Here is a 26,706-nt window from a genome sequence, read left to right on the forward strand (position 1 = left end):
GGCGCATGCGATCGTTCCCCTTTGTGCGTAAGTTTTCTCCGCAATCATATTGTCTTTCTTGTTATTCTGAGCCATATCTCTCTCTCTCTCTTCTCTTTCTCTCTCGTTTCTCTTATATAGTTATTGTACTGATATTGTATTTCCTGTGTAGTTATCTGGTTAGGTAGTCTATGTTATATTGGTAGTGTATGACTTGTATTGTATTATTCTTTTGAACATTCATTCATTTCCTTAAAAGGCGTTAGACCCTTAGACCGGTATTGTGTGTTCATTATATTGCAGTGGGTAATAGGAGCGTCTCTATCGCTCAAACAGCTTTAAAGTTAAACCCGCTTACAAAGTGTTGCATTCTCATCTTATCTCTACACCAAGGTTTACAGCATAATACACTGTTTTATGGTATAGTTATAAAGGTTTAACATTGTGAGCGTCTGCGCCGCTGGTGATCTCCTCGTGGTCCCGAGCGTCCGCAACGCTATAGCGAATCATTACGTTAGTCGGCAGCCTATAGCGTGCCTGCCTGTGATCTCTTGGCCGTAAGCGAACGTGACGCTTGAGCGTCTCGACTACGGCTAAGCGATTGTTACGCAACGTGCGTACCCTTACGGTACTCCATACGTCAATAGCGTACAGTGTTCTTAGACCTCTTAAAGGGTTTTAAATAAGATAAATATTCAGCTTTATCATTCCAGGCCCACAATCACTGCTCGCAAGGATTCCATCTTGAACTTAAAAACCTTTGGATAAGGGTTCAAGGATTTTAGATTCAAAATGGGCCTTACCGAACCGTCCGGTTTTGGAACCACTAACAGGCTGGAGTAGTAACCCTTTCCCTGTTGTTGCAGCGGCACTGGAACAATGACTTGGGATTGGACCAATTTTAGGATGGCCTGTTGCAGCGTAACACGTGTATCCTCCAAAGCTGGTAAGCTGGATTTGATAAATCGTTGGGGAGGAGCACTGTCGAACTCCAGCTTGTAGCCCTGAGAAATGAGGTCCCTGACCCAGGTATCCTGGAAGGAACTTTCCCAGATGCGGCTGAAGTGACGCACTGGAAATCCCACTCCGAGATCCCCTCAGGGTGAGTGGGCACCGTCATGCTGAGGCCTTAGTGGAAGCTGTACCGGTGTTCTTCTGAGAACTAGCAAATCGCTGGTTTTCTGAACTTACCTCTGGTGCCTCTAGCTGCGTTGGAGGCACCTTTGGCCCCAGATCTAAACCTGTTAGACCGAAAGGTCTGGGTAGATGGCCCCGGGTAGGAACGGCTAGCCTGCGGGGCTCCAGAGGGGAGGAACATGGATTTCCCTGCAGTAACTTTAGAAATCCACGTATCCAATTCTACCCCAAAGAGCCATTCCCCTGAAAAGGGGAGAGATTCTACACTGCGCTTGGCTTCTGCATCCGCTACCCACTGACGCAACCACAAGGCCCTGCACGCTGACACTGCCATAGCAGTGGTCCTAGCATTAATATTGCCTATCTTCTTGAGAGAATCACACAGGATGTGTGCAGTGTCCTGAATGTGCTTCAGGAGAGTCACAGTAGTGACCAGGGTCATATCCCCAGAGAGGCCCTCCTGAATCTGAGTAGCCCAGGAATTAATGGCATGAGTCATCCAGCAACCTGCTATGACTGGCCTTTGAGACAGATCTGCTACTGTGTAGATAGATTTTAGAGTAGTCTCTATCTTCCTATCCCCAGGGTCCTTCATAGTGAAGGAGCCCGGCGCCGGTAGTATCACCTTTTTGGGGTGGTATTCATGTGACCGGCGGTCCGCTGACCGACAGTCACATGACCTCCTCCACCATCCCGCCGGCTCAGTATCCCGATGGTCGGCATGCCGACCAACAGGGACTATTTCCACTCGTGGGTGTCCACGACACCCATAGAGTGGGAATAGAACCCGTGGCGACCGCAGGTCGCCACCGAGCCCGCAGCGTGGCGAGCCCGCAAGGGGCTTGCTGCACTCGCCCCTCCCCGCCGGGATCCCGGCGTCGGTATGCTGCCGGGATCCCGGCGTCGGTAAGCTGACCGGTGGTCAGGAGACCGCCGGTAAGCCATACTACACCCTCTTTTTGGATAGGCGCGAGACTGATAAATCCACAGTCGGGGGTTCTTCCCATAATTTTCTACCTTCAGGAGCAAATGGGAAAGTGTGCAAAAACCGTTTTGACACTTGGGGGGATATTCAATTTGCCCCCGAAGAGACATCGGGAGTAAAAACCCCCGATGTTTCTTCGGGGTGCTGCGGTCGGGCTATTTAATTAGCTCGGCCGGTAACGGGTGCAGTTACACCCGTAAACACACAGGTTCAGTGAAACCTGTGTGTTTTCGGGTGAAATAGCCCTATTTTCGGATGAAAACGGGGCTGTTATCGGGCACTTTGCAAAATCCCTGATAAGCCGCGGCACGCGCCGGCTTACCGGGCCTAATTAGATAGCCCCCAGCGGCGTCACATTACACCTGCAATCGTTGCAGGCAAATTGAATATCCTGATTGGAATTTTTTGTCCGATTTATCTAGGCTAACTTAAACAAGTCATCTAACTCTGCAGAATCAGGGAAAGTGACACTGGGCTTATTCTGTGTGAAGAAAAACGACTGCTGTGACGCAGTGTCCACTAGAGGGAGTTTTAACACGTCCCGTATAGCTAAAATGAGGGGTTCAATACCTTGTGCAGAAGGGGAATCCCCAGTAATAGGTTCCAATTCCTCCCCCTCCTCCAGTATTTCCTCATCTGAATCAGATAGCAATGCAGGTAACCTACGTCTTTGTGGACCTAAACTAGGGAGGGGGGCTGGTCAGCCCTAGCAGCCAGATCTGCAACAGCTTGCTGCACTTGTTGTGTTTTCTGAGCATTTGCAGTGAGCTGACATGACATATCAGACATCATAGTTTTAATGGCACCTAGCCAGGAAGGCTCTTGACTCTCCCCTCCAGCCCCCTCACAGAGCTGAGAGGACTGACTATATTGTTCACAGGATAATGAACCAGATGTAACAGGAGATACCACACACACACACACACACACACACACACACACACACACACACACACACACACACACGTAAATGATAGCAAGCCTGCCCTTACTGTATGTGAGAGAGAGAGAGAGAGAAGACCAGCACACCCCAAGCTAAACAGCCACAGTGAGGTTGTAAGCTGATATATCACAGTATAACACTGGTATGCTGTCCTGTTTCAGGACACAGGCTGTGTACAATAGCGGCTCTTCCCCTTTGCTACACCCTGTACCAGTTTTCCAGCGTTTCCTGAGTGTCTGGAGGAGCTGTGTGTGCCTGCTGCTGCAGCCTTAAGGAGAGGGAGGCGCCATAATGCCGCTGGTCCCGCTTTGAGGAAGCTCCGCCCCCTGTAATGGCGCCGGAGCTAGTGTTTTTTATATTGGCAATGTCTCCCAAAACGCTTACAAACATCACACAAGTGCTAGTTTTAGCCACTGCTAGCCAGTGTACACAGGGGGCTATAGCGGGTCCCCCCAGGAGTGTCCCGTATGCCTCCCCTGTGTATCAGCTGCACCCCGAACCGGGGGACCCCCTAGTGGGGCCCCCGGTTTGTACTCACCACTGTCATCACCTTCAGGCTATTATTAGGGGTGTGCAGTGTGCTGCGATTGTGACCGCCAAGGCGCAGTGCCCTGCGGTGCAACAACCTCTCAGGATGGTGGTCCTGCAGTGGGGAAGCGGCTCTGACACCTCGCAAGCCCGGTGTCCGCCACCCAACCCCCCCCCCCCCCCCCCCTCCCTAACTCCCACGGTGCAGGTATGCTGTTGCCCAAACAGCCTACCGAAAATTCTAAAAGTTTAAAAGAAACTGAAGAAAACTCTCTGGAGCTCAGAGATGTGCATCCTCTCCTGAGGGCACTTTTTTCTAAACTGCCTGTGGGAGGGGGCATAGAGGGGAGGAGCCAGCACACCCAGTTGAAGAAATTTAAAGTGCACTGGCTTACCCCGTCTATACCCCATCATACGAAGTCTCCCCAATATCCCTTATGGATGCTAGAGAAATATAAGTTGTGCTTACTTGTAGCAAAAAAACAGGATATAGACATGTGATTACAGAAGTTTTGCAATCACTCTCTTGCTTAACTACATACATACTGCCTTGCAGAGGAAAGCTGAGACTTAAGAGAAAACAAAACAAGCTCTTCAATAATTTTAAGATGATATTCAGTCAACAATCCCCTAGCGATGCAAATCAATAATATCCCTGAGGAAGTGGTCTAGCATCATAAAAGGAAGCTTTCAATGCATTTCACAATTTGCACACATTTATACTAGGCTGCTCCAACAAAGCCATTGTCCCCACGAGCCCTAACACAGCTGATTCTGCTGCCAATTAGTGGAATTCACACTGGCGGGTTTGACCCAGCAACGGTCTGCCGGAGGGAGTAAGGCGAAACGAACCGTTTTTGCAACCTGAACCTCCTTCTCAAAAGGAGGAGCAGGGGTTCGGGAACTAGTGCCATCTGAAAATGGCGGCAGTTCCTGTAGTCAATCTCCAAAACCTTTGAATGCAAGGTAAGCAGGAGATATCCATGTAATGAATAGTCCTGTTACTTCATTCCTTCAAATGTAGGTGACCAATAATAATTTCTCCTACGCTAAGGAATGATGATCAGGTCACATGATGTGGAATGCAGTTCATCATAGATTACAATAACCAGCAACACAATTATCAGAAAAGCATGCAGCTAATGTTACAGCATATCCTCACAGCTGCCGCTTCCAGGGGTTAGTATTCCTGCTCAGATTTCTTTTTTACGCGTTATTTAATAATAGATTTCGGGGTTTTTTTACATTCATTTATTATTCATTTTCAATTTGAAAGTAAATACACCTGGCTGTAAGAAAGCCAACAGTTAGTGCATTGCCCAACAACACCTCATTGTGAAGATCACATAATACAAGCTACTGAAAAAGCATCACTCGGGGAAGGAATATAACAAGGTTAAAATACTTTTAGCAATCCCCCTCCGCCCTCATTATCTACAATGTTTGATTTCCATTGCTGATGTCTGTGCTTGTCACATAATAATAAAAAGATGGTTAAAATAAAAAATGTAATTTCCATTGGAGCACTATCAAGTCCATAAGGTAATGTAACAAATCTGTTAATTGCATCCATGAAAGTAGATTTCGAGCAACGTTGAGAAAGGGGGTTAACAAGTATGGATCGCTACTGTGATCCTCAGCGTAGTTTCACAATAATCGAGAAACTGCGCATGACACATTCTGTGTATGTGCAAAATGGGTACCGCGATAGCATCGCAGTATTGCAAACGCATCTGCCTGCCTGACAGGCAGAGCATTCAAGGGGAGGAATGGGGTGAGCCGGTGTTGCTGAAAATAGGGGCGTATCACACCCGTTTTCCGGGAGTGGTGAAACCAAGGACTGCGGACGCAGTTTCCTTGGCCTTGTAAGCCACCATGCGATGGCCAGCTGAGTAAGCTGAGGCTCTCTCAGGTAGCAGTCTCCAGGGAACACTGCGACCATAATTCATGATGTTGATCCCAGGCTACGACTTGGTCACAGCGCTGCGATCGCAAATACAACAAGGAGGTGTGTAACACCTGTTACTGCATTTGCATTGCTAAGGATCACATTTGCCAACGAGCAGCTTTGCAAATGCGATCCATACTGAATTAGCCCCAAAGTTTGTAAGGGGTTGAATGAAACACAGTAGTTGAATACACCCCCCGCCAGTGGTGGCAGTGTGGTGCCAGTGGTGAGTACACACTATTTCTCTCACTATAGTTTGTAAGGGGCCTGTTGCAGGTACAGCTGTTCCGAAAGCAGCTGCCCCCGCAATCCCTATCACTCTCATGGTAGCTGACTGCTCATGTGTGACCTGAGTCAACGCAAAAGCACGGCCGTTGGACACTAAGTGCAGAGGCGGCGGAGGAATCTGCTCATATCCCTCTTTACAACCCCCGGACCTCCTACCCATAAGATGTAGCAGGTCTCCGGGAATCAACGCCTTCTGAAGAGGACATTAGTTCTTATAAAAATGACCACAAGGAAGACCAAAAAAAACCCTGGTTGGAAGCACTCTTGTCTGAGGTAATGAAACAAAGATTTTTTGAAAAAAAGATACTGATGAAGAATTATTATAAATATTAAGATTTCAAATTTTATTGGTATGCCTTAAAAATAATTTATATAACATCCATGTGAATGAACTAGTAAACATGTGATCTTCTTGCAAAAATATGTAAAAAAGTGTATGGTCTGATCTAGATGACCTCAGTCAAAGACAGTTGATTCTATTTGAGTCCGTCTGTGTGGTAATTCCCTTCTCATAAATATAAAAAAAATATATAAATCAAAATTTTGATAGTGTGACCATCATCTTTATCATATATGTGCCCATGTATAAATTCTCAGGGCAGTAGTTTTGAATCATGGGTCACTAGAGGGATTGTTTTGAGTTGGGTCACTTGTGTATCAGCGTGTGGCCCAGTTAACGTGGAGAAAGTATCTATGTAGTGGTTTCTTTCAAGACATAAAAAGTCAGGGCATGTCATCAATAGGACAGAAATAATGGTACCACCTGTATAAAGAGACAAGGAGTTAGGGTTTATGTTGATTCACCTACGTAAGTAATGAGAGAATACAAGGTACCCGTATCATACCCAAATTGCCCCGTGTATTCTATCCCAGTTGTTTATAGGTTAATCACCCAAGGAGGGAAAAAAATCAAACTACCTTAAGAAAGGATCATAGAGGTTTTTATATGGAGATACGAGGTGCATGGGCTTTCTATTCCAGCAATCTGTCAGGCAATCCGCCTGCTGGATTTAAGAAAGGAGATGTTGAGGCAGAGACATAAAGGCAGTTGTCTGATAGATAAATTGCTTAGTCTTAACAATTAAATAGTGGATCTCCAAAAGTTAATTTACCTTAATTATCCACAGCCGAGTATTCCTAAGTCTCAGAAGCAAATCCTTTCTATGAAGAACCCTGGACGTATCACTCCTGATCTCCTTGTCGTGATTTCTTTCACATATATCCCATAATTTTGAACAAGAATCCTGACAGAGGTATGGGGCACGGTTGCCTCAATAATTTGGTCAATGACTATCAAATGGTTGATTCAGCAGCAAACTGATAAAATGCTGAAGTACAGAAAGTTGTTGTTTACAACCATGTCCAAACGGAAAAATGAGGCACCAATCCCTCAATTCCTTTCAAAAGTTATCAGATGATCTCAAATACATGACAGAGGTGTACAGCATACAGAGTTTTAGTTCTTTTTTTGACCAATACCAAATGGTTAAATGTCAGAGGTATGAGGCACCAATACCTCAGTTTTTTATCAATGTCAAAAAAATAATAGAAAAATAATTAAATTACTTGACAGAGGTCACTGACCCAAAAACTTCTGGTCTTGCCAGCAGCTATTGGTGCATCTCGCTAATTTATGATCATGATATATTGAGCACAAAACCAAAAACTGTGGGAACTTTCCCCTGCGGACATTGTAAAGCCTGCAAGTGGATCAAACAAACAGATAGCATTATGGATCGCTTTGGTAAAAACATAAAATCCCAACATTACATTAACTGCAACACAGAAGCAGTAGTTTACTGCATATCATGTGAGTGCAACAAACGGTATGTTGGGATGACAAGTAGACCCTTCAAACAACGCATCTTAGAGCATATTGGCTCAATACGAAATGCCGTAAAGGATTTGGCAAATTTCAAAAAACTGACGTCAGTTGCACGTCACTTTCACTATGAACATGATGGGTCCTGGCAAAATCTTAAAGTTTATGGTTTGGAACAAGTCAAGTTGGGGAATAGAGGAGGCGACATTGTCAACCAATTATTACAAAGGGAATGCGAATGGACCTTCAAACTTGGGGCTCTTAACCCTGAGGGTCTAAATGAAAACATTAATTTTGGAGCCTTTCTTCCCAAATAACTTGGATATTACATTAATTGGGTGTTTTTAGCTAATTGTAGTTCAGTTATTATATTCAATTAATTATAACTCAATTCAGTCTCTTCACATACACTGTTCATTACTATTCACGCTTCATGTATCAAGGCAATACGATATCACTTTTTTCACCTTTTTCACTTTTTTCTTTTCACCATGTTAGTCACTGTTTACCCATTTGGTCTTTACTATTCTCAGATTATCATATCACTGCCTTACATCTTATTAGTGACTCAATAGAAATCCGGCACCACTATATATCACCTCTATGAGAGTGATATATAGTACATACACAAACCATTGACATCACTTTTATAACAATTGTATTCATCACAATAATTCTACATATCACTCACTTCTCGAATTACACACACATTTTATTCTCTGCACAGGGCTTAGGGCCCTCTACACAAATGCAGTATAAACATTTTTTGCAATATGGTGGATGACATGACTCTACACCACCATTAATTTAATGCGGTCTGATCTGTAGCCAACTTAATCGTAAACAATACATTATTGGTTATGAGCATCGATATCTGCAATTCTTTATATGTAATAATTTTTTTCTAATTTTTTTCTAATTTTTTCTATTCTATATCACTTAATCAATTTATATAATTAATTACTATTAATTTTTATTATTAATTTTATTTCCATTATTCATTATTATTGACTTTTATCAGTATAATCATTTTTGTCACTTATTACTATTATTTTAATTTTGTTTTTACTCATATTTATTATTATATTTACTTATTATTACTTTTCTTTCTTTATATCCCCTTCCTGTCTTGTTCCAATTTATACAAATAATTAAAAATCTTAAATGATCCTAAACAATTTTGGGTTTAAACAGGACCCCTATAGGAATACATCTATAATTACTATATGTTTTCTGAAATACCCTATATATCATCATCCTCCCTTTTTTCCTTTCTCTTCCCTATAATTGGGATTACATACATATACTCACTGCAATACTTATTAGTGAATTTTTTATTTATTTCTTGGCAGTAATAACAATCTTGTATCTAATAGGTTCTGATTTATTTTTATTGGTAACCTATGACCTTTAATTGGGTAGCCTAGTTGTATAGGATTGCGTTCGGCACCTATAATTGATTAATAATGAAGAAAGACTGTGAATAAGCAGCCTTTTTCTTTTAAAAGCAACGGACCACAGGCTATCTAATTACCTGTGATCAAGCCTTGTGAAACGTACGTCAGGTCGTCTAAAGGGTGAGTAACGTGGTGCGCACACGTGACCCACCGGTCCGTCAGTGGAACAGTAGTGCGGCAGCTGGGAACGGAGGAAGTATCGGCCTGTCGCTGGCCAGAGCGGCCGCAGGAGAACGGGACGCCGCGCGGTGATAGACGGCGGGGATTATCCGCGAGTATAGCCGTCTACATGTGAAACTCTGGGGTGACATTTCCCCCTTTTTCTCCGCACCTTGTCCCGGGAGTGGTAACTATATTTGACAGAGTGGTGGCCAGTGATAAAATACATTTGTAATTTATACGTGACAATCAAACTTCTTGTTTCCACCGCAAAAGATTAGGACAATAACTATGAGGATACAAATTGAGGAGTTATTTTGAAAATAGCTATATGTCTTTTGATAGATGTACTATATCCCTTTTGATACAACATTTCTGACAAGTATCAATATCAGCTACAAACACTGGCAGTAGCAACAAAATTGCATCAGAGAAAACAGCTCATTATGACATGCTCATGAGCCTTTGGGAGCTACCCATTGCCATAATTAACAAATGAGAACAGTGGTTACCCACACTGGCAGTAGCAGCTACACTGCATTAGAGAGAACAGCTGATTATTATATGACAAACGGGTTTTGTCAGGCACTGTGAAGATATTCATTTATTCATTTATATTTTTTTCCATTTTTTTCATTTTTTTCAATTTTCAATATTCCTTCATGTGTTGGGGTACTTATGGGAGGAGATTAGGGTGAAGAGAGAAGAAGTATTTTATCATGCATTTTGGTTGATATTGACTAGTATTCACAGTAATTATAATCTCAATTGACCTTTCTGGAGTGTACCGCATCAGAGACAAATGTGCAGGTTCAAATCTCTGCACTACCTGTTATAAGGCACCAGGGAATACCTGCCTGAGTCCTCTTGCTTGATACCTCCTCTTTCTCTTCTTTCTGGCCAATTTGGATGCACCCACCCTCTCTCATTCCTCGTCCTATACCTGCTGGCAAGACGGGAGAACAGCAGAAGGGAGATCTGCCTATATCTTGGCCACTCTTTATACCTCCATGTGCTCAATATATCATGATCATAAATTAGCGAGATGCACCAATAGCTGCTGGCAAGACCAGAAGTTTTTGGGTCAGTGACCTCTGTCAAGTAATTTAAATATTTTTCTATTATTTTTTTGACATTGATAAAAAACTGAGGTATTGGTGCCTCATACCTCTGACATTTAACCATTTGGTATTGGTCAAAAAAAGAACTAAAACTCTGTATGCTGTACACCTCTGTCATGTATTTGAGATCATCTGATAACTTTTGAAAGGAATTGAGGGATTGGTGCCTCATTTTTCCGTTTGGACATGGTTGTAAACAACAACTTTCTGTACTTCAGCATTTTATCAGTTTGCTGCTGAATCAACCATTTGATAGTCATTGACCAAATTATTGAGGCAACCGTGCCCCATACCTCTGTCAGGATTCTTGTTCAAAATTATGGGATATATGTGAAAGAAATCACGACAAGGAGATCAGGAGTGATACGTCCAGGGTTCTTCATAGAAAGGATTTGCTTCTGAGACTTAGGAATACTCGGCTGTGGATAATTAAGGTAAATTAACTTTTGGAGATCCACTATTTAATTGTTAAGACTAAGCAATTTATCTATCAGACAACTGCCTTTATGTCTCTGCCTCAACATCTCCTTTCTTAAATCCAGCAGGCGGATTGCCTGACAGATTGCTGGAATAGAAAGCCCATGCACCTCGTATCTCCATATAAAAACCTCTATGATCCTTTCTTAAGGTAGTTTGATTTTTTTCCCTCCTTGGGTGATTAACCTATAAACAACTGGGATAGAATACACGGGGCAATTTGGGTATGATACGGGTACCTTGTATTCTCTCATTACTTACGTAGGTGAATCAACATAAACCCTAACTCCTTGTCTCTTTATACAGGTGGTACCATTATTTCTGTCCTATTGATGACATGCCCTGACTTTTTATGTCTTGAAAGAAACCACTACATAGATACTTTCTCCACGTTAACTGGGCCACACGCTGATACACAAGTGACCCAACTCAAAACAATCCCTCTAGTGACCCATGATTCAAAACTACTGCCCTGAGAATTTATACATGGGCACATATATGATAAAGATGATGGTCACACTATCAAAATTTTGATTTATATATTTTTTTTATATTTATGAGAAGGGAATTACCACACAGACGGACTCAAATAGAATCAACTGTCTTTGACTGAGGTCATCTAGATCAGACCATACACTTTTTTACATATTTTTGCAAGAAGATCACATGTTTACTAGTTCATTCACATGGATGTTATATAAATTATTTTTAAGGCATACCAATAAAATTTGAAATCTTAATATTTATAATAATTCTTCATCAGTATCTTTTTTTCAAAAAATCTTTGTTTCATTACCTCAGACAAGAGTGCTTCCAACCAGGGTTTTTTTTTGGTCTTCCTTGTGGTCATTTTTATAATTTGTATCTCTATACCCTTGGGAGCACCACTGACCGTCACAATTTATTGTAACCATTATACCAATAGGCTAGAGGTATACAATTGATCAATTATAGGGAAAGTAATATCCCAATAGTGTCAGTTTCTCTGAGGTAAATATAATTTGTCAAATAATTATTTTTCCTGTGCGGCCTAGATCCCCAGTCCCCTTTCCCTTTTGTTTTTTGAGGACATTAGTTCCCAAGGCAAACTCTGAAAACTTTCAGTTTTCGGACTTTGATGAATACTAGGCAGCCCCATCGGGCTACTAATAATGAATGGGCCTTTACTTAAAACCTGTGGAAACTCAGGTTTCCGCATGTTAACGAGCCCATGAAGGATAATGAATAGATCCCTTATAGAGCTTTTTCCCTCCATAAACAAAAACTTACATTGCAATACTTACCTCTGAAAAGGGGCTGTCCCAGCAAAGCACTTTCTGATTATAAAGTATTTTACTGCTAGCTCACCCAACGGTTATAGACTTCAATTCCTGGAGTAAGGTTATGGTGCACATGCAGCAGAAAGCATGGGCAGCTAATAAAGCTCACTTTTGCCTGAGCATTACCAGTGGGGCACTGGCGTATCTATAATGGGTGCATGGGTGCAGTGTGTGCGGTGCACACAGGTTCCTGAGCCCAGAGTGGGCCCTCACTGCTCACGCTGCACCCATTTTTTGAATACTCACCCCTCTGGAGTCCCACGTTGGCGTCCGCAGTGCTGTTAAAACACCATGAAAATGGGCGCTGCACCATTTTCACGGAGTTCTGTGCATGCACAGTAGACAAATCACTGGGAAAATGGTCGCCACGCCATTTTCCCGGAGAGCTGCACATGTGCGGTAGAGTCTGAGCCCTCTAGCGCTCAGACTCTTAGCGCTGCTGGCAGAGAAGGGGGCCTTAATGGAGGAGGCTGGACACGGGCTTCCTTCTCTCTTAAAGCGCCTCTGCAGTGGGGAGTGGTAGCTAACACCATCGGCAGATGGCATTAACTAACGGGGCCAAGAGCTGAAAATGTAGGTCTTCTGAAAGCATGATAACTTGGGGGGAAGCAGTCAGGATCCCGGCTGTCGGTATCCTGGCAGTCAGAATACCGACGCCGGAATACTGACCCTATTCTGAAAGGCGACACCAGCATTTCAGAATGGGTGCACCATCCTGGCGCCGGAATACCAACAGCCGGGATCCCGGACGAGGACAAACCGCGGCTCACCACAGGTAAGCCGTGTGGGGGAGGTTAGGCTGCTGAGGGAGGGTTAGGCCCCCTCTAGGAGGGTTAGGCATCGGGGAGGGGGGAGTTAGGTTTAGGCCCCCTCTAGGAGGGTTAGGGTTAGGCATCGAGGAGGGGGGGTTAGGGTTAGGCCCCCTCTAGGAGGGTTAGGGTTAGGCTGCGGTGGAAAGGAGCGTTAGGTTTAGGCACCTCCGGCGGGTGGTTAGGATTTGGCTGCGGGTAGGGAGGATTATGGGGTTGGAGAGAGGGGAGAACACTCCTTACTCACCCCTGTCAGCTTCTTCCACATCGGTATCCCGGCGTTGGTATTTCGAGCGCGGGATCCCATGCGCCGGTATCTCATACTGATCCCAAATTTGGTAATACAGGTTGAGTATCCCATATCCAAATATTCCGAAATACGGAATTTTTTGAGTGAGATAGTGAAAGCTTTGTTTTCTGATGGCTCAATGTACACACACTTTGTTTAATGCGCAAAGTTATTAAAGATATTGGCTAAAATGACCTTCAGGCTGTGTGTATAAGGTGTATAGGAAACATAAATGAATTGTGTGCTTAGACGTAGTTCCCATCGCCTTGATATCTCATTATGGTATGCAATTATTCCAAAATACAGAAAAATCCGATATTCAAAATTCTGGTCCCAAGCATTTTGGATAAGGGATACTCAACCTGTATCACCATCCAGTGTTAGGGGTTTAATAAATAACTGTATCTTAAAATAGCCCTTTGGCTTTAGTTAAAAGCAAACGCTCTATAACAATCTCACCAACAAGTTTGGAATAATTATAAAAATGTGCTATTCACCTACTGGCACCTTCCAGCTAACTGGAGCAATATTGTATAAAAGAAAAGATAACAATTACAGGTCCTAATTCAGACTTGATAGCAGCAGTAAATTTGTTCTCTAATGGGCAAAACCATGTGCACTGCAGGGGGAGAGAGTTAGATTTGGGTGGGTTATATTGTTTCTCTGCAGGGTAAATACTGGCTGCTTTATTTTTATACTGCAATTTAGATGTCAGCTTGAACATACCCCACCTAAATCTAACTCTCCCTGCACATGTTATATCTGCCCCCCTGCAGTGTACATGGTTTTGCCGATTAGAGAACAAATTTGCTGCTGCGATCAGATCTGAATTAGGCCCACAGTGTCTAGATGAGGGCAAACAGTATTACATACCTCCTAACATTGGGAGAGGAGGAAAAGGAGACACAAGGGGGTGTGGCCCGCGGGTGGGACAGCGGGAGAGTCCCCAAAAAATGGGACTGGTCCGCGAAAATCAGGACAGTTGGGAGGTATGGTATTATATAGTAAAGGGCCCCATACACTAGAACGATATGTCTGAGCCTGAAGTCGGAGGCGATTTCCCTTGAACTCTCCCGGGAGCTTCCCGGGAGTGGTTCCATACGATTTGGTACATTTTGCATGTGATATATCGTATGGGATCCAAGCCATGCCTGCGGGAACCTACATATCACGAGTGCAGCACTAACAACCTAGAGGAGTCGAACCGACGCTCACGGGGCCGCGCATCGGATCGGATACACAGCCAAAATGCCCGATTTCACCCAATATATCGGCACGAATGCCCGAATTGGGCTGAAATCGGGCATAATCGTTCTAGGGTATGGGGCCCTTAACTCTAAGCTAAATTCGCCATTTTAAATTGAGAAGATTCACTATTTGTTTTATTGTAGGCCAGCGGTGGCCAACCTGTGGCTCTTGAGCCACATGCGGCTCTTTCTTTATTCAAATGTGGCTCCCAACACTCTAAATCATGAGACCACAACAGATACAGAAACCGCTGCACTCCAGCCAGACAGGCAACAGCACTACAGGGACTGAAAACTGAAGGAGTGAGATACTAGGGGTGAGACACCCACAAGCAAACAGAGGACACTTTAGGGACTGCTGCAATGGCATGAGGTGATGTGTGTGTGTGTGTGTGTGTGTGTGTGTGTGTGTGTGTGGGGGGGGGTGGGGGGGGGGGGGGTGCTGTAATGATACATGAGGGTGGGCTAGAGTGACACATGGCAGAGCTGGCTGGAGACAAAGGAGGGTCCTGGCAGGGAAGTAGTGGCACATGGGAGAGCTGGATGGAGTGACATGGGGGAGCTGGCTGGAGTGTTAGGAGGGTGTTGGCAGGAGTGACACATGGGAGAGCTGGCTGGAGTGACACATGGGAGACCTGGCAGGAGTGACACAGCAGGGTCTCGGCAGTAGTGACACATGGCACAGCTGGCTGGAGAGACAAAGGAGGGTTCCTGGCAGGAGTGACGTGGGAGGGTGCTGGAAGTAGTGACACATGGGAGAGCTGGCTGGAGTGACATAGAGGGTGGTAGCAGGAGTGACACATGGGAGAGCTGGCTAGAGTGACATAGGAGGGTGGTAGCAGGAGTGACATATGGAAGAGCTGGCTGGAGTGACAGGAGGGTGTTGGCTGGAGTGACACATGGGAGAGCTAGCAAGAGTGACATGGGGGAGCTGGCTGGAGTGACATAGGAGGGTGCTAGCAAGAGTGACACATGGGGGAGCTGGCTGGAGTGACAGGAGGCTGTTGGCTGGAGTGACACATGGGGGAGCTGGCTGGAGTGACACGTATGAGCTGAAGTTTATTATTTGAATCTGGCTTTTTCAATTATGTTTTTAAAAGTGGCTTTTTCAATGGATCTGGCTTTAAAAAAATAATTTTATGTCGTTCTGGCTTTTTCAATGTATTTTATACCAGGGGTGTGGTCTAGCAGGCACGAGGCCACATTCCATTTTTGCATGCGCGCCATTGGCTCGATGTCGGCTCTTTGACGTACGTTGCAAGGTTTTTTTTGGCTCTTTATCACTGACTGGTTGGCCACCCCTGTTGTAGGCATTGGAGGACACCCAATAAGATATCTAGTGACTGGTAACCGCCTCCTGAATGTGTGGACTGTAACAATATATACAGCACCTGATTCACATCTTGCAGAGCAGATATTCCCAACCTGAGTCCTCAAGGCACACCAACAGTGCAGGTTTTAGTAATATCCAAGCTTCAGCACAGGTGGTTAAATCAGAATAACTGAGATACTAATTAAATCACCTGTGCTTAAGCATGGATATCACTAAAACCTGGATTGTTGGTGTGCCTTGAGGGCTGAGGTTGGGAATGCCTGTTGTAGAGTAATAATAAAGACATGACAAACGTTAAAGAGACACACACTTACTATTATGATGATGATGATGAATAAGTAGGTAAGGAGCTCACCTGAGGAAGACCTGTTAGGAGGGCACCCCTGCTGGGGGAACAGCTACTGACAGAGGTAAATGCGTTCCTGAAGATGAGGCTTCTGTCTGCCAGCTCCCTGATGTGTGGGGTCCGAATGGCCGAGTTGTTATAAACGTCACTCTCAAAGCCGGCATCGTCACCTTACAAATGTGAGGGAGAAAGGGGGTTACACAGGGGAGAGGAGAGAGGGGAGTGGGGGTTTTACATAGGGGAGAGGCAGTGGTGGAACTTGTGAGTGGTGGGACCAGGTGCAAAAATATAATCTGGGCCTCCTCCCCCACACCAACCCAAGTTAACAATATGCCACACGGCAGTGGGTGACAGCATAAGGCAGGGAGAGGCAGATGTTGACATAGAGAGGCAAAGGGTGACAATAGAAGGCAAGGGGAGGCAGAGGGTGATGGGGCAGGCAGTAGGTGACAGGGGTTCAAGCACAATGTCATGTGTGAATAACAGGGGGCATGTACATTGGTGGTGACAGGAACACAGCGTGTCTGTGACAGGTATCCCCACTACTTGTGCTTCCCTTAGTTTGGCACTCAGTCAGACAGACTCTAACAGTGCCACTTACATCTGCTGTGAGCTGTCTTTAAATCACAGATAGCAGCGAATCTGGAAAAAATATACAGCTGTCTATTAATTAGCGGGAGTATGTGCCTATGATAATTAAGGCTGATAGATGACAAGACACCTCTGTCAGTCCAACACACACAAGGTCAGCCCTGCCTTCCTAAGGTAAGGGGCAAATCCCTCAGGCAGTGGGGTCCACCCTGCTCTAGGCCATACATCCGACATTGCTCAAAATGGACTGTGAGGGGGCCAGGGAGAAGTCATTGCTGGTCGGGGCACCAGTGGCTCCTTTGTCCTTAGTGGTCCCGGTGCAATGCACCTGCTGCACCAATAGTAGTTTCGCCTCTGGGGAGAGGGGGAATTATGCAGGGGAGAGGTGGAGGAAGGGGGAGGGTTACACAGGAAAGATGAGCAGGAGGAGGGAGGTTACAGGGAAGAGGGATTACACAGAAGAGAGGAAGAGATGTGGGGTTATGCAGGGAGGAAGAGGAGTTACACAGGGGAGAGGGTATCCATATTATAGATCTTCAGTGTTTAGGAGAGAGAATCAATAGGTCGACATGCATTAGGTTATCAGCTACAAAAGATTGGCAGATGAAAGGTCGACACTTTTTTTTCTCTCCATGTTTCCCCAACATTTGCTTGATTTACTATCCACGTTGACTACGATTGGGAACAGCAACCTTGCTGTAAGTGTGGCAAGCGAAGCAAGCAAACAAGCGTAAATGCAGGGCCGGCTCCAGGCACGTTCCAATAGAGCAGCCGAACAGGGTGCCGCACTTAATGGGCGCCGCTAGCTCTGGACGCCTGGAGCCGTCCCTACAGCAGCAGCACTGCAGTGTCCGTCTCCTAGCAGAGACGTGCACTGCATGCTCAGCCCTGTGTACACCCCCTTTCCCCGCTAACCGGCGACGGCCCGTGAGCCAATCAGAGCTCGCGGTCCGGCAGCTGAGGCTCCTGATTGGCTGCCGGACCGCAAGCTTTGATTGGCTTGCGGACCGGCGCCTAGTTGGAGCTACACACCGCCGCGGCCGCCGGAGACTGAGGGTTAGGAGTTGCGCACGCTGCGCTCTCTTCCCCGCGCTCAACTAAAGAGCAGCACCAGCAGCCTCAGCCTCCCCGTCCTTCACAACAACAGACGCGTGGTGAGTAGCATGGGGTGGGATATCTGGCACTGTGTAATGATATGTGTATCTGGCACTGGGGACATGTCTGGCACTATGGGGACATGTGTATCTGGCACTGGGGGCATACCTGGCACTGTGTGGGGAAATGTGTATCTGTCACTGGGGGCATATCTGGCACTGTGGGGACATGTGTATCTGCACTGAGGGCATATCTGGCACTCTGGGAACATGTGTATCTGGCACTGCATTGGGGCATATCTGGCACTCTGGGGACATGTGTATCTGGTATTGGGGGCATATCTGGCACTGTGTATCTGGCACTGTGTGGGGCATATATGTATCTGGCACTGTGGGGACATGTGTATCTGGGGGGCATATCATGTGTATCTGGCACTGTTGGGGGTCATATCATGTGTATCTGGCACGGCTGCTGGGGGGGGGGGGGGGGGGATTTCGACATTATCTCGCTCGGGGTGCTAGGTCTGGAGCCGGCCCTGGGTATATGTTTCTACTGATGGTCGTTACATATTACCAAACATACAAGATTTGGCCACAAAAATCTTGCATCAACCATTGTCATGTCAACCTTTTTACCCTATTGACCTTTTGTACCTGTCTAGAACCTTTAATCTGTCAACACACATACGAGTGGAGACACTGAAGTGGATTTACCAAAGCTTGGAGAGATATCAAGTGGAGAAAAAAAGTTATCAGCTCTTCAGCTTCTGTCATTTTTTAAAAGCCTGCATGATGACAGGAGCCAGCAGGAGGAGGATGAGGAATGTCACTGCATGAACTACACATTCCATCATCCTCAGTCAGCGCCTGCTGCTGCTCTGGACAGAGAGAGCTCATAGCATTATGGGGGATAGAATGCTGCTACAGCCGCTGCTGCACTAATACTCGTCTCACACGGCTCCCGTTTGCCTCTATATCGCCCCCACTTCCCCAACATTGTCATAGCTGCACACAGGACCGGCCAGACGGGATTGGTGCGAGATGTGGTCGTCCGATCCTTACCGATTATGAGCAGAACGTTCCTGCCGCTGCTGACGGCTACAAGCACAGTGCAGAGCGCCCAGTACACCGGGGAAAGATTGCGGGACCCCATCTATTCTGCGCTTCCTGCCTCCGCTAAACACTCCCCCGCCGTCATATGACCGGAGGCCGGACCTCCCCTCACAGGAGACAGAGGCTGCATAGATAGGAGCGGAGGACTGATCTGCCTGCCGGCTATACACAGTCTGCGGCAGCCAGGGCAGGTGAGGTATGTGCCGGTGTCATCTCTGCACCATATTCCCACTTGCAACGCTCTTTCCCGGATACAAGAAACTCGCCCCGCTGCTGGCACATATGACTCCGGTCAGGATAACGTTACCCTGCCATAGCATGCATACCCCGAGTGCTGGTGTGTAGCAGCCTGTGTGTCCGGCACCAGCAGCAGCCTGCCGCTGTTATCTCTGTGCTGCCCTCTCTCTCCCTGCAGTGTCCCTGCCAGTCATTCGGCTAATCACAGCCCTTTTGAGATTTGTGGGGGCCCAGGGGCAACTAATTCCGGTATCCGCAATCTAGGTCGACATTGAGAAGGTTGACATGGAAAAAGGTCGACATGAGTTTTTCACTTTTTCTTTTTTAATTTTTTTAAACTTTTTCATACTTTTACAATCCATGTGAACTACAATTGGGAACGGTAACCTGTGCCGAGTGCAGCGGTAGCGGAGCGAGGCACCCTGCCCGAAGCATGGCGAGCGAAGCGACACGGTGGATTAATTGGGGTTCCCGGCACTTTATGAAGAAAACGACACCAAAAAAACATAAAAAAACTCATGTCAACCTTTTTCCATGTTGACCTTGTTAATGTCGACCTAATGGCAGTGTCGACCTGTTTCCTGTCGACCAATAGGTGTTGACCTAACATGTGTCGACCTAGACACTGTCAACCCTGAGTCCCATACCCACTAACTCCTAGGGGACCGTACAACTGTCAATAAGATATACTGATGTTATTAAATATATAATGAGTAATCCTCCCAGCACCACAAATGTGTTAAACGCAATGTTGTGCCCCCAATATGCCACAGTGGTAATGTAGCTACAGTGTGTGTAGTGGCCCCTGGGCGGCCCTCTTGACTAACATGTTAATCTGGCTCTACTGCTAATTATTACCTGTTACTAATTGCATTACTCGCCTTAATAATGCTCTTTTGCCTCATATACTGTCCTTTCTACCCCATTTTGGACATGCCATGCACATTTACAGTTTTGCTAAAATACACTTTACAGTAGGTGCTCAACGGGGTATTGCCAGGATCCACTGTCTGTGCCAGGATGTCTGGCTTTCTATACTATCACCTACTGTACAATCAGCATCGCTGACTATGACCAGCGGTGCCGATTGTATGTGCTGGAGCCTGGCACAGGCAGCTAACGCCATTGTAGTCTATGGTCTGCATTGAGCAAAAGTCTGATGGGTATGTGCAGTAGCCTGGCTGGGACCTTATGCCCTGAAGAAATGTGATTACATTAGCAGTCGTCTTCTAACAAATGGCAGGAGCAGGATTCTATCGGAGCCCTTGTCCCAAAATGTGAATAATGTTACATCCCAGTGATCTTTATTTTCTTACTTTCATATGAATGTATTTTGGGACACAAGCCAGTTCAGTTTGTATTTTGCTTTATGTTAAGTAATACACTTTTGGCCTGTTGTAGATTTGAACGCAAGTCAGTTCTGCAGATGGACATTGCGTGTTTTTGCACTGCGCGTGCCTGGTTGCTGTGAGTGAATGCATCTAGGAGAGACGCTGAGTCATACACAACACGGTCGCATCTCCAAAATATGCATTCATTCACAGATGTGGATTTGGTGGTGGTTGAAGCTGAATTAGGGGTGGGATAGTTACAGTTTAATGGACCCTACACATTGGTCGATACCAGTGTAAGATATTAATGAACGAGATACCGATCATATCTTTCAGTGTGTAGACACCAGCGATGAACGATGCGCGGCCCCGCGCTCGTTCATCGCTGGTGCCGGCTCGTTTAAACATGCAGGCCAATATGGACAGTCTCGTCCATATTAGCATGCAATGCTATTGAGCCAGGTGACGGGGGGAGTGAGTGAAGAAACTTCACTCCCTCGTCACCTCCCCCCCGCCCGTGGGTCGCCCGCCGGCCGTATCGGCGGCGGTTCGACAAGCGTGTAGGGCCCATTACTCTTTGGAGTGTGATCATACATTCAACCCCCTATTTTACTGAAACCAGTCACCATCTGTAGCTGTATTTTGTTTTACATTACAGCTGTGCAAGAGTGTGGAAGGTGTTGGATTTTTGATTTAAGGCATCTGTTGTTATACTCCATTATGCTGTATAGTTGGCGATTATCATTATTAATTAGACCAGAGACTGTGGCTTGAACTTAGGAACAATTAAATATTATGCCAATTTTTTGGTAATACTGGGGTCTACTCATGTAGGAGCAACTGGAGGGAGCTGTCACTATCACTATATTATATTATATATTTACTTATTTATAAACCGTTTCTTATATATTGTAGCATATTCTGTTGCGCTTTACAATTTGGAAAACAATGATAAAACAAAACTGGGTAATAACAGACACAGAGGTAGGAAGGCTCTGAGCACAAGCTTACAATCTATGGCGAAATAGACATTAATACACAAGGATAGGTTCTATCTATTGCATAATTGTCTACCAGATTGCAAAGGTTCTTGGTGGGCTGCATGATAAGGTCACACAGTGATGTTGGCCTGGGGTCAGGAGGATGGGAAAGCGAAGAAAGCAAAAATATATGTGGACTGTACAGTGGGGATGCAACTGTATAGGAAAGCTTATGAAGGTTGAGTGAGCGGTCCTGGAATGTGATAAGTTAGCCCGAAGAGGTGAGTTTTCAGGGAACGTTTGGAGACTCGGGGAGAGTCTAATTGTGCATGGTAGGGCATTCCACAGAGTGGGTGCAGCCCGTTGAAAGTCCTGCAGTCGTGAGTGGGAGCGAATAATGAGTGTGGATGAGAGACGTAGATCTTGTGAAGAGCGAAGAGGTCGTGTTGGGATATATTTTGAGATAAGTGAAGAGATGTACATAGGTGTAGTTTGGTTAATGGGATGCAATATATAGTAGTTCTAAGTAGAAATTCACTACTACCTGTCCAGCGAAGCGTTCCAAAAGCCGGCTCCTCCTTGATCCCAGGATGCAGCAGGAAGACAGATATGACAGGAAACTGTTATGTCTTCTTCTCATGTGCATGCACTATAAGGAATGGAGGAGCAGTGCAGCATCAGTCCTGGGGCCTCAGTCAGACACTACTCACACACCCCATGTAACTATAGTCTCAAACAATTGAATAGAAGGGATCAGTATGATTTACCGGTGGCTGGGATGCTGGCCGTCTGTATACCAACAACTGCATCCCAGCCGCCAGTATGCCTCCTTGCTGCGCTCGCCACAGGTTCTATTCCCACTCCATGGGTGTCGTGGACACCCACGAGTGGGAATTGAGCCTGGATTCCGGCTGTCAGCATTGTTGGCTGTCAGGATTCCGGCATCAGTTTCCTGATTGCCAGGATCCTGACAGCCGACAAATTAACTGCATCCCGAATAGAATACTTGTTTAGGAGCTCAGCATTGTACCTGACGTGTTAAAAAGCTTCAAATCCATTAAAAACTAACATCTGTGTGGATCTGTCTACATGTTTTTTAAAAATATATGCGAACATGAAATGCAGCCTTTATAAAACAACAACAAAAAATGACACGATCAGATGATCCCATACCATTATCCCCTCTTCCTTCCTTCCTCCCTGCATGCAGCTACAATTCTCTCTGCACTCTTGCAGAGCCATATACTGACACACCCTTCGCCTCTGATGTTTTTTAATTTGAAGCCCAAGGTGCGTGGCTTCATCACACAGTGCAAAAACCGAGAGATTTTGGACACTCTCCAAAAGGATAAGGGTCCCGTAGCTCCCCATTCCCTCAGAGCCAAAAGGCCTACTGAGGGGGAAAAGGATCTTCGGGTTCCCCCTTGCCGAAGCTCAGAGCAACTCGTTGAATCCCGGACCCCCAGAGCCAAAGGGCACCTTAGGGGGCAGGGGTCTTCAGGCTTCCCTCCATTTCATGGCTCAAGGTCCCTTTTTTCCGCTGGGTGGGCCGAAGCTTCCCCTGAGGAACAAAACTTCAGCTCTCCCCAAAAGGAGAGCACCTCAGCATACAAGTGGAGAGAGCGTCCCATAAGGGTCTCCCCCAAAGTGCAAAAAGGTGCATACAAACTTGAAAAATAATTAAATAAGTCCCAGCCAGAAGGTCGGTTGGAAGAAATGAATAAAAATGATCATTGCCCTAGGTAAAAGAAAAATATTTCGAAAAGTGAATTGCTCAGTGCAACGTGGCTTACTAGTGCATAGGTGTGGAAAATCACCAGTGCATTTTGGCTCAGGAGGCACTAGGGGCACACAGCACCTTGGGCTTCAGGCTGCCTGGCCACACACAGCTTTTCTGTATTGTCCACCAGGGGTTTGCCAGTCCCCCGGCATAAGAACAAATACTACACTGGATCTTAGTCAAAATGCGCACTTCCTCCTCTGGTATTACATTCAAGACCACAACACTGGAGGTGGGAGAGGGTGGCGGGAAGTAGCAGTCTAACTGGAGTAGGTGCGCACGGCCGCACTGTTTGCAGTGGAGTGGGTGATTGCGTCCACACTGAGTTACTGGGGACTGTTTCCTCTCTGCTGTGTTCTTGTATCTAACAGGGTATTGTGGTTAGACAGTATCATGCACATGACGTGCAGAAATCACTGTGATTACCATATCTTATGCAATACTATGTGTTAATCTGGTACTTTTATGTTAAATGCTTCAGTTCTCAAACCTCAGATACTATCTCATCTTTACTATTTTTTTTGTAGAGATATCATGTATGTTTAGACTGGCTGGTTTAACAAGCTTGAGGAGCCTTAATAGCCACATTGGGGAAAATGACTCAAGCACGATAATTGTTACCTGTAGTGAAGCATCCAAGTAGCGCCAGGTGTCTCATACCATATGGCACAAACAGGACAGGTGTAGACGAAAACATCCTTGTATATTATTTTTAAATGCAGGGTAAATACTGGCTGCTTCTGCATGTAGCCCACAAATGCTGGGCTGCTATATTTGTAAAAGTTACTTTTTTTTTTTTTTGCTTTGTGCCAAACTCCGGATCAGCCCCAGAATGCATAAAATCACAATTTGCAAGACATTAACCTTTCCTTCATGCCAACTGTATTTGTACATGCACCACACCCAACTTGTGTCGGATCATCAGTATTGTATGTTTGCAGTGTGTCATCATACACTTGCTGCACAGACTTCAGCTTGTTCTTTTAAACAGACAGGACTGTAGAAGAGCCTCTTGGTGGATGTTCCTAAACTTTAATAAGAAAAAGTAAGATCATGTAAAGCGATAAAGGCATAACAGTGAATGCCTGCAACATTCAGTAAATTGTCATCATCGCAGCTTTGTAAAGCTGACGTTTTGTAAATTTCCCCTCAGGTACTGGAATATACCACCCATACATAATGGACATAAGACTACAGCACTTATCTTCATGCTGACACTAAAGCAGATCAAAACGATATCATTCCAGATCAGAGCGATAATTTGGCAGTATATGAGAGATCATTTGTTTGCTCTCACATGCTGAAACACTGCAAAAAGCGGTTTGTAAAACTAGTTGGGAAAATCAAACATCTAATCGTTCTAGTGTAGGATAAGTAGGCGGACACTGGTCAGCAGTGTCCGTCTACTTCTTCCACATCATATCTATCCCTATCGGTCACTGTCGGCAGCAATGGCTGGGTCAGGAGGAGGATCAGGGCTGGTGTCTGCTTCACTTTCAAGGTAGGTATTATTATACTGGATCCCCATCTTTCCCCGCGGTCAGCACTTTCAGTCTGCCCATGTGAAACAGGATAATTTCAGATGATGAATAGTCCCCTTAAACATTAAGACTGGGTATACTCTTGCAAAATATCGGCACAATATGTTTTTTCCTGGCGAATCAGAATGACCGATCATATGGATCGCACAGTGGGTACAGTCAATTGGGTGCTCCCACTGGTCGTAAATGTCTTCTGGTTGGCCGTGCTGCGCAGCCAATCAGAAGATATCGTGTACGATGTGGTGAAGTTAAATGAACACAGCGGTTAATTCAGATCTGATCGCTGCTGTGCGTTTTCACACAGCGGGCGATCAGGTACTAACTGCGTATGCACTGCAATGCGCACACGCATCAGACAGCAACAAAGGGCATCGCTGGTCAGCGACGGGATGGTGCAAAAAATTCCGTTCGCACGGACGTTCGCAAGGTGATTGACAGGAGGAAGCCGTTTGTGGATGGTAACAGACCTTTTAATGGGAGTGTCCTGAAAAACGCATGCATGCCCAAGTGTTTTCAGGGAGGGTGTCTGACGTCAGCTCCGGCCCCGATCAGCCTGTTCTCATTGCACTGTAGGAGTAAGTCCTGGGCTGTGCAGAGACTGCACAAAGTGAATTTTAGCAGCTCGGCGTACACATAAGATCACACACTTCCACGACAAATATACATTCCCCCTGTAGGCGGTGACTATCTGAACGCAGGACAGCAAAATTAGCAGCCCAGCGATCAGATCTGAATGACCCCCCACAGAATGAGTTGTCGTTCCGTTGTTCATAGAATTGCACAGTATGTACAGCCAATCTCTTTTGCTTCCGGACGAATGGATTTGGTCCCGACCATCATGCCAACAAGCCATCATTGTGGTGTGTTCCCGTTATAACTGGGGAATTCAGTTAGTCATGGTAATTTTACCACAGCCTAATTGATCAGCCGAGGATATTCAGTTATCCCCGAAGTGAGCCAGCCAGCAGCACTTATCATGGATTTTTTTTTACATGTATGAATAGATGGAAAAAAAATCGCTGCGCCCCTGTTAACACACACATCTGCGAATTCATGGATTCTGTGTGTTTTAACGCTTGTAAACATGTTAAATTAATAGGTGCTAACAAGGGGCTGGAATTGAATAGACCCAGCCATTAAAGCCCTAGGCTTCCACCCTTTTTCATCCCCCGTACTTTACTGTGGGTAATTGAATTCCCCTAAATATATGGTTCTGTTGCATAATGTTAGGGATAATTTACAACAATAGCATGTCAGATTTTCCCTGGTAAATCATTTTAGATGCAGTTGATGACTCAATGCATAAACCTATTTATTTGTAAGAGACAGAACTCCTGTTGAATACATCACCATTTATGGGTATGGGGAGTTAGGCCAACATGGAAAAAGGTCGACATGAGTTGTTGTTTTTAAAGTGACAGGGAACCCCAATTAGTGCACCGTGTCCCCACGCATGGCTCGCTTCACTCGCCATGCTTCGGGCAAGGTGCCTTGCTACCGCTGCGCTCGGCACAGGTTATCGTTCCAATTGTAGTCCACGTGGATCGTAAAGTATGAAATAGGTCAAAAAATGAAGAATAAAAATAAATGTGAAACACTAATGTCGAGTCGACCTAATGACCGTATCCCACAATTTACACCAGATGTGTACGTATGTTAAAAAAACAACAACACGGTTTCAACCTAGCTAGATACACTGTAGTATGTAGTTGGCTGGTCTTGTAAACTTGGATGTGGGCATGCCTGCAGCAGAGGACAGCTATTCTATGTTCTCCAGCAGACTGACAAGTGGCCATTCAGAAAAACTGCTGCAACATTAGAGAAACATTGAGAACGTTTTCAGTTACCAAAG

General features: G+C 45.4%; 2 protein-coding genes across 7 annotated transcripts in view; one reads left to right on the forward strand and one right to left on the reverse strand.

Annotated features, from left to right (window-relative positions):
* Window positions 1-19,025, reverse strand: part of SGSH (N-sulfoglucosamine sulfohydrolase) — a 106,245-nt gene extending 87,220 nt beyond the window's left edge. Inside the window, exons 1-2 of the mRNA XM_063960759.1 lie at window positions 18,935-19,025; window positions 16,197-16,357 (exon numbers count right to left, since the gene is read on the reverse strand). Of these exons, the coding sequence (XP_063816829.1) occupies window positions 16,197-16,357; window positions 18,935-19,025 (252 nt within the window). The remainder of the gene's footprint in view (window positions 1-16,196; window positions 16,358-18,934) is intronic.
* SLC26A11 (solute carrier family 26 member 11) overlaps window positions 16,231-26,706 on the forward strand; it is an 83,719-nt gene continuing 73,243 nt past the window's right edge. Inside the window, exon 1 of one of the 6 annotated variants that reach the window (XM_063960757.1) lies at window positions 16,231-16,251. The gene's annotated coding sequence lies outside the window, so the exon portion shown is untranslated. Of the gene's footprint in view, window positions 16,252-16,931; window positions 16,953-17,710; window positions 17,933-18,995; window positions 19,182-26,706 lie in introns of those variants that run through there. The other 5 variants (XM_063960756.1, XM_063960755.1, XM_063960753.1 and 2 more) reach the window with 5 other exon arrangements.

Source organism: Pseudophryne corroboree, chromosome 3, assembly GCF_028390025.1.
Source record: "Pseudophryne corroboree isolate aPseCor3 chromosome 3, aPseCor3.hap2, whole genome shotgun sequence".
Lineage (NCBI taxonomy): Eukaryota > Metazoa > Chordata > Amphibia > Anura > Myobatrachidae > Pseudophryne > Pseudophryne corroboree.